Here is a 9,151-nt window from a genome sequence, read left to right as displayed (position 1 = left end):
TTCAAGAAATATTTAGATGGACACAAAGCACCAAGCTGATCTCCCTGTGCTACGCATCTGCTTCCCACTAGCTATCTATTTTACATTTGGTAGTGTGTATATGCTTGTAATCTCTATATGGCAGTTGCCTTTCGATGAGAACCAGTTCCCTCTGGTACATTTACCAAATGCATTTCATTTTTGAAAAGTGGAGATTAATTACGTGCTCCATGAACTGAAGGAAGGGAGGTCAATTTATTTCGAAATGGTAGAATTTACATGGAAAAAAATCAGCCAAAAGAAGTAAGAAATAGGTATTGTAGGGTTACATTCAAGGTCTACAGTTGGTTCTACACGATGCTCATGTCTTTATTTTTACAACATTCTTTTTTTTTAGATTCTAAAATATTTTATGTTGCACATAATAGAGTTATTTCTAAGTTATTGAGAACTGTTAGATGTGGTGATAAAAAATAAAAATTCTTTCCTTCAAAAGAAAAGAAAAAAATATTTAGAAGGGAAAATATGCAGGTCTTTGTGACTGATAGCTGTGAGTCAAAGGAAGGACTCAGGGTTTAGTCCCAAATTTCTGGTTGTGACAGTTTGGAGAAGGAGTAATACATACTCCTTGTGGTGTCACTTATTGGTTGGATGGATGAGTTGATGGAAGTCAGGTAAACAGGAAGGAACATGTTTGGAGGATAAAATGACATTCAGTTCTGGATCTGTTGAATTCAGGATGCCAAATGAAAATCTCATTCTCAGTGCTCGTTAGGCAAACTCAGTAGGCAGTTTGATAAATGACGTTAATAGTAGTTTAATAAGTTACTTTAATAGTAGTTTGATAAAGAACACTGGGCTGCTAAAGTTAAGGCAGTGCGGTGGATGGCAGGTAGAAGCTGTATGGGTGCATGAGCTGCTCTCCTGCCGTGTTCAGAATTACATCATTGGATGCAATAGGATTGCTTGGAAAGAAATGTAAAGACTAAAAAGATTGTGTGGCTGTGATGTGTATGATATGGATGTGTTTGTAGCTGTATTCCTCATCACTCAGAAAAACTCAGATGTTTTAAAACGAGGAAGGACTTTGGAGGTCACCTAATTTTAGCTCTATCACTTTAGAATTTCTGAATACTTTGTTACTACTTCTGCTTGCTTTTTTCTCCTCTAACTCCCTTTCAGTTACTTCTGTTTTCCCACTTTTGTTTTTGTTGTTGCCTTTCTCTTTTTCCCTTTTGACTTCCTTTCTCTGTAGCTTAGGCCTTAAAAAGGTACTGCTTAATCGATCAGAGAGATTAAAAGAGGTTTCCAGCTTCCACTGTAGGGAAGAACTTTGGGGGCAGGGCTACAGTGATAACCAAATGTAGCAGCCACAACTATCCTTGCTTTTTTGCTACTCAAAGAAATGCTTCATAGATTCCTCCTGGTGCTCCATGTCATAAACACTGCTTTTAAACTTTGCTTTAGGAGCTGCAACCATGAACGAAGAAAATACAGATGGAACAAATGGATGCAGTAAAGTCCGAACGGGTACTCAGAATGAAGCAGCATTACTTGCTTTGATGGAAAAGACTGGATACAACATGGTTCAAGAAAATGGGCAAAGGAAGTTTGGTGGTCCACCTCCAGGTGTGCATTTGTTTATGTTCAAAGAATTGAATCTTTAAATGTAGTCATTTACATCAGGTGTATATCTCCACAAGTATCCCAAACAATAGGTCTTTCCTTGTAACCCGCTTTAAGACGTCAGCAATCATTTTTACTGTTGGGAGGGAAAAGAGGTGGATTATATGTGTTACGCATGCCTTTCCCTTACATTTTTTAACTCTCCTCTTGGTTTAAGAAGCGGTTGAGAAAGAAGTCAGTATTAGGTCAGTCGGGGAAGGGTACTGTAGGTATGAAAGGGGAGGTCATTTGGGGAGGAATTTGAGAGTAGTGAGTAGAGGGGTGCTGTTTATACTAGATGCACACAGGTTATTGGGTATAACGTTTTGCCTTTCTACCAAGAGCCAGTACAACTTCCTTGCTCAAACCCTGCAATTAACTTTCTGTCAGACTTTAAAGAAAATCTTGGCCTCTGACTGCATTGATGGCTACCATTTTACTCCTCCCTGCAGTATGCATTTCCTATACAGACCTGCATGCTCTGGTTGTTCTAATATAACTAATGTAAAAAGCACTTGCTTTTCTTTTTTCTGATAGATCCTCAAGGCTCATTCCCTCATTTCATTCAGGCTTTATTTTTCTCCATAGCACTTATTACTCATTGTCTCCTTTCTCTGTTGAATATAAGCTTCATGAGGGAAGGGGGGCTTCTAGTTTGTTCCCTGTTGTATCCCCTACACCTGTAATAGTGCATCGCACATAGAAGGCTCACAGTAAATTTGTGGAACGACTTACTGAATAGTGAACATAAATATCTTATTAGCATTTATTTGTCTGTTTATTTATTTTTGCCTTTCAGGTTGGGAAGGCCCACCTCCACCTAGAGGCTGTGAAGTTTTTGTAGGAAAAATACCTCGTGATATGTATGAAGATGAGTTAGTTCCTGTATTTGAAAGAGCTGGGAAGATATATGAATTTCGACTCATGATGGAATTTAGTGGTGAAAATCGAGGTTATGCTTTTGTGATGTATACTACAAAAGAAGAAGCCCAGTTGGCCATCAGAATTCTTAATAATTATGAGATTCGACCAGGGAAGTTTATTGGTGTGTGTGTAAGCTTGGATAATTGCAGATTATTTATTGGAGCTATTCCGAAGGAAAAGAAGAAGGAAGAAATCTTGGATGAAATGAAGAAAGTTACAGAAGGAGTTGTAGATGTCATTGTTTACCCAAGCGCAAGTGATAAGAGCAGAAATCGCGGTTTTGCGTTTGTTGAGTATGAATCTCACCGAGCTGCTGCTATGGCTAGGAGAAAACTAATTCCAGGTAAACTTATCCTTTTTCAAAGGGTATTTTCCTGTGTTAACCTTCCTGTACGTAATGGGCAGACGACAGTACCTCATAGGTCAATTTATGAAACTATGTAGTGCCCTTAGAGAGGAGTGGAGATTGTTTAAGGAAGTACAATAAATCAGGTGATTCCAAAAGACATGAAGCTGATCTTATGAGTCATTATTTATAATAATTTACTGATTTACTGAATGTGTACATTTTAACTTAGCTGTTAATTGTTGTTTGATAAAAATACAAAGGACAGTACATAATTCTTCCAATAAAGATCCATCTTTGAAGTGTTTTTGTTCTTTTGACTCTTAAAATTAATTTCACCATAAGTTCCGGCTAGGTTTGCCTTAGTAAAAACTATTTTGTGAGTAGGAAACTAATGCTGACCAAATATATCGATATGTATTTGAGTTTCTGCTTCTCTGGAGAAACAGTTTTACTTAATTTTGACTTTTATTTGTTGTAATTGTCTTAAAATTAATTTATTCTTTTTTTTACAGGAACCTTCCAACTGTGGGGCCATACCATTCAAGTAGATTGGGCTGACCCAGAGAAAGAGGTTGATGAGGAAACCATGCAGAGAGTTAAAGTTCTCTATGTGCGAAATTTAATGATCTCGACTACAGAGGAAACAATTAGAGTAGAATTCAGTAAATTCAAACCCGGTGCAGTTGAGCGAGTGAAGAAGCTTAGAGATTATGCTTTTGTTCACTTTTTCAACCGAGAAGATGCAGTGGCTGCTATGTGTGGTATGAATGGAAAATGCATTGATGGAGCAAGGATTGAGGTAACGCTGGCAAAACCTGTACATAAAGAAAGCACTTGGAGACAGCTTCTTAACGGTCAGATCAGCCCCAATTCGGAAAACCTGATTGTGTTTGCTAACAGAGAAGAGAGCCACCCCAAAATTCTAGGCAAGCCACCAACTCTTCCAGCTCGTCTCAATGGCCAGCCTAGCCCAGGCCCCCCTGAAATTGAAAGATGCACTTACCCATTTTTTCCTGGAACAAAGCTTACTCCAATTAGTATGTATTCTTTAAAATCCAGTCATTTCAATTCTGCAGTAATGCATTTGGATTATTACTGCAACAAAAATAATTGGGCACCACCAGAATATTATTTATATTCAACAACAAGTCAAGATGGGAAAGTACTCTTGGTATATAAAATCATTATTCCTGCTATTGCAAATGGATCCCAGAGTTACTTCATGCCAGACAAACTCTGTACTACTCTGGAAGATGCAAAGGAACTGGCAGCCCAGTTTACATTACTTCATTTGGGTAAGTTTAAAAGTACTTTAAACAATATTGTAGAATATGAAATTAGGCAGTATTATTATAGATTATTTATAAATTCATTTCTTTGGAACTCAACAGTGGTGAGTATTTAACATAAATTTTACCTCAATTTTGTGAATTCATGGTAAATTTTGTTGAGACTTCTTTTGTATAAACTTCCTATATTTAGCTATTTAAACATTACCTGGGGGGGATCATTTAGTTTTGATTTACTTTATAGAGTTCATGATCCTGTTTCATCAATTTACTGTTTTTGTAATGACTAATCCTCATTTGAAATGATTTTTGTGTAAGTTACAAGGTTTGTTACTTAAACCAATTTATAAGAGTGTTAACTGCATCTTTGGTGAAGTCTACACAATAATCTTTTTTTGAGGGCAGGGATAGGGAGTTGGTAAAATCAGAGGCATTTCAGATGGGTCATGTGTAGACACAACCTTATGCTCACCAATCTGGAAATCTGTCATTATTACTCATGAAAGACAAAAAGCATCATTAAGAGATGTTTATGACCATTCTCTTAATTTCATGCTTTAAAAAAAGTAAGTTTCTCTAAAGCATTTGAGGGATAATTAAGACAAGCTTTGGGCCATATGCTAACTAAAAATTTGGCATTGTGAAGGAGGAGATGTATATCACTCTGGTATTTTCCCACTGCCCGTTTGTTACTGTGTTAACCTCTCCCCTCCCCCCTCCCCCTGCACCAGTTTGTCTCATTTTTTAATGCAGCTGTAGATTTCCGTTGGTTATTACTTCATGCTCAAAATAATATTTATTAGAAGAATATTGGCTTATTGAAAAGTCCAATAGAAAGAAAAGGTCTCCTACTAAGGATTATAATTGTTCTTGATTATAATTGTCAAAGTCATACCTTAAATTGATTTGTTATATAGTTGCAGAATCATACTCCTGAAGCTTATATCTATTTAAAATTGACATTCTCAAATTTGGTAAGAAAAGGAAATCGAAAAGGAAAAACATTGTCAAAAGGGAGAGTAATTTTTATACACTATATAGACTTGCTTATCCATCATGGCCACTCCCATGGTATTATGATGAATATTTTTAGGAGATTCTGATTAGGAGGTAGAGTCAGAATTTTACAACGGAAGGGAGGGTTCCCTACAAGAAACTTTTCAGCAGTATCCTCAATTATTAGTTTGGAATTTGGGAATTTTACAATCATCTAAGTTAATAAAGTCTTAGGTATGATTTCTGTTAATTTACAAAATAGAAATCCTTCCATTTTTCTTTTAATAAAGACAACTGAGTTAAAGATAAAATTAGGTGGATAGCAAATGAGTAACATTAGGGTTCTTAGAGCAAATTGGATTAAATTATTCTTTTGGAGTGGAATATTAGGCATTCAGTTGCTGAGCAAGATACTTGTGTCCGATTTAACATGGTAATGCTGAAACGTTTTATTTCTATATCCATTCATTTCCCATACAAATTTAACTTAAATTTCCAAGATTCTTAAAACTGTTTTTAGTTTGTCAGACTTTCTATTTAAACATGGTTTACCCATCTGCTTTTTTTCTTTTTGTGCGGTACGCGGGCCTCTCACTGTTGTGGCCTCTCCCGTTGCGGAGCACAGGCTCCGGACGCGCAGGCTCAGCGGCCATGGCTCACGGGCCGAGCCCGTGGGATCCTCCCGGACCTGGGCACGAACCCGTGTGCCCTGCATCGGCAGGTGGACTCTCAACCCCTGTGCCACGAGGAGAGCCCCTACCCATCTGCTTTTAATTCGATTTTTAAGATGTTTTTTACATGAGTCGTAGGGCCGTAGTTAACTCCTATTCACCTGTAGTTCCCAAAGGAAACCCCTGTTCAGTTATAGCATTTCCAACTTGATTATGTTCATTAGGGATACAGTTAGCTTCAAGAATTGAAATTCTTAGAGGGCACAGACAGTTTGCTTTAGTCATTCTATTTCAGATTTTATAAACTTTATATCAAAACTGCTTATAAAAAAATTGAACAATTTGTGTTTTATATATTTTTTCAGTTTTAGTTCATCATCAGAGGCAAAAGCTAAGATCCAATATAAGCCAAAAATTTCAATTAAGTACTAGGGCTTGTATACACAAGGCTCGAGGCCTTGTCTACAGACAGTACCACAAAAATCCTTATTGTGAATATGAGTGAAGCTTGAGTTAAGAGGCAACTAAGCAGGAAAGGAGAGAGAATTCAAGGAAGTGGAAGAATCAGAGATCAGGGGTCTAGGAATCTTTGATAAGAAAGCAAATATCAGATCTTCAGAGGTCATTAAAGTAGGGGCAGGAGCTATAGACAGCCAGGAAGTTACATATTGCCACAGGGCAGGTTAAGAATAGATTGAATATTGTTGGCAGTGTTCGGGCTTACCTTTTCCTTTTGTTAATATTGGATCATCTGGGCTTTAAAGAGCTGATGCCTTTTTATGTGCAGTTTCCTTTAGATAAAGGTTGTAGGGTTTTGCTGAATGGCTCAGGGTTGAGATCACTTGGTGATAGTGATGTGTTTTTAGAGGGGAAGGGATACTGTGTTACTGATATATCCTGCATGTTTCAAGCATTGGATTGTTTTGAGATCTTGAGAGGTTGCTACTGGTTCCTAGAGTCCCTTAAATGCAGTTCCATTAGATCATCCTTTGCCTCTGTTTTCTTGAAGAATTTGACTCTAATTTTCTAGATAGTGAATTTAACTGCTATTTTAAGATGTTTTCTTTGGGTGTAGTATTTTTTTTTTTAACTTGCTTTGACACTCTTCTATTACCCTTTCAGTTTTGATGCTATTTTGAGCATTACTATCAAATCTTACCTTAATGATCTTTTGCTATTATATGTGATATAAACAGTCATTTACCTTTTTATTTTGGAGCTCTTTAAGAATGTGCTTTTACTATCCACATTGTTTTGGCATGACCACGCCCATTTTTCAAGTCTGAAAAATAAAAGAGAAAAAAATTCGACTTTATTTAGTTAAATGACGATCATTGGTGTTGAGGAAAATAGAAGTTTTTTCCAAGGGAGAGCAGGCATCTATATAAGTACTAAAGCCAGAGTACTTCTGGTGACCATTTAGTGCTCTTACTAGAATCCCAGATGTTCTCATTGCATAGTACCTTAAAATAAATTTTTAAAATATTTTGGTTTTTTTTTCTTGGTTCCATTTATAGGGAGCTTTATTTTAAGCAAAATATTTTAAGAAAAGCTGAAAACTGGGGCTAATGCCAAAATTACCCCCCCACACACACCTTTTTTTACTTCAAAGATAGAGACTGTCTCCATCTCCAAAATGTCAGAGAATAACCTCCCTAACCTCACTGGGGACTCAGCACCCAATCAGCAGGGTAAGAAATTATCTATCACCTGATTATATTAGGAAGCTGTAATAAATAGGATACTTACTGGGTTTAATGGTAGAGTACAGACTTGGGGGCTAGGAGATAGGTTCTATACTAAATATTTGATGTATGGAAACATCTTAGGTCATTCAGTATCACATCTTTTTAAATAAGCCTTTTCTATCGCATAATTTTGTATCTGTTTAATAATGGATCAGACTATCAGTGTGAATAATCCTGCTTTTGCTAAAACTTTGCCTCTGTTTTGAATCTGGGCCTTCTGATATTGCCACTGCTTTCCCCTGGAGGATTCTTCACCATCTAGGAGATCAAAATCAAGGAGATAGAGGAAAGTCTTGGCTTTGTAGAAGGAAGTCCTGGAAAATATTTAGTGGAAGGAGGGAGGTAGCCTCAGTGTGTGTTCATAATTCATTTTATTAAATAATTTATTAACAAATAACTGTAGGCAAGGCATTTCTCGTCTCATTTCTGTGTTTGTGTAATCCTGGTGCAAGTGGTAGTTTTTTACTTGAATGACCAGCTAAAACTTTTAAAACAGAGGTGAAGAACCTCTGTCACAAACGAGCTTGTGCCATTGATTTAATTTCATCTGACTTTTGTACTGTTGTTTTGGCCATGACTGATAAACTTTAATTAAAGAACAAATCTGTTTTGAATGCCTCTCATGTGTTAACTGTACTTTCCTAAGCAATCTGGAGCTAAAGATAAATAAAACATTGTTTTGGCTCTTAAGGAGCCAAAGAAGAAGGCAGAGACACAAACTCTGAGCATAGGTTATTTGGGGAGTACAGAGGAAGGGGACGCCTCCCACCTGATCTGGGTTGTAAACCTTGAGGAGAGTTTATGGGCAGAAAGGGGCACAATATGAGCAAACACCTATTAGAAAAACAGCGTGATGGTGACTTAATGGCAAACATTTCTGTATAGCATTTGCTTTGGTGATTTCAGTGAGATTTTAAGAATTAGAAATTGAGAAGATGTGGACTTTTAGTTAACTGAAATTTTATCAGTCCTGCTTTTTGAGACTTTGCAGATATATATATTTTTTTAGTACAACTGTGTTGGCTGTGCTTGCTTTTTCTCTAAGTAATTTTTTTCTTAGATGAATCCATTCTGATTTGTGTGGACCATTTTATGTGTGAATATTCATCTTTTTTATATCTTCTGTATTTTCTTCAGTATTCATTTTGTGTCTGACTTGTATGTTGCTTCTCATATTTTGACTTTGTAATGACAAACATCATCAGAAACTTTCATTTTTTTCTCGTCATTGAGTGCTAAAATATTTAATACATATATATGTATATATTCTAAGCATGATAGCCATTGTGTTTGCTATCCCTTTAATATTATTTAAAGATTAGGGGACTAGGTTTTGATTTCTGTTATCACTTGTAAGTTGGTTGAAAGTTACTGAAATAGAAGACACAGCAGGATGAAGGTATACTCTTCTGAGAAGTTTTAATCTGAAAAATAACTGGTGCTTTTTTCTTATGAGCTATCATTATCTACAGATTGATGGGCAGAAATGCAAAAATGAAATTTTGATTTAAAAAATTTGCCAATAAATTG

General features: G+C 36.4%; 1 protein-coding gene across 2 annotated transcripts in view; it reads left to right on the top strand.

The window, feature by feature from the left end:
• Positions 1-1,457: 1,457 nt before the first annotated feature.
• RBM46 (RNA binding motif protein 46) overlaps positions 1,458-9,151 on the top strand; it is a gene marked incomplete at both ends in the record, with an annotated part of 31,547 nt that continues 23,853 nt past the window's right edge. For both annotated transcript variants that reach the window (XM_082601864.1, XM_082601865.1), the window contains 3 exons: positions 1,458-1,608; positions 2,444-2,911; positions 3,430-4,212. In XM_082601864.1, the coding sequence (XP_082457990.1) occupies positions 1,458-1,608; positions 2,444-2,911; positions 3,430-4,212 (1,402 nt within the window). The remainder of the gene's footprint in view (positions 1,609-2,443; positions 2,912-3,429; positions 4,213-9,151) is intronic.

This window comes from Mesoplodon mirus (assembly GCF_964341445.2).
Source record: "Mesoplodon mirus genome assembly, chromosome: 2".
NCBI classification, from domain to species: Eukaryota; Metazoa; Chordata; class Mammalia; order Artiodactyla; family Ziphiidae; genus Mesoplodon; species Mesoplodon mirus.
This window is presented reverse-complemented; position numbering and strand designations above follow the sequence as displayed.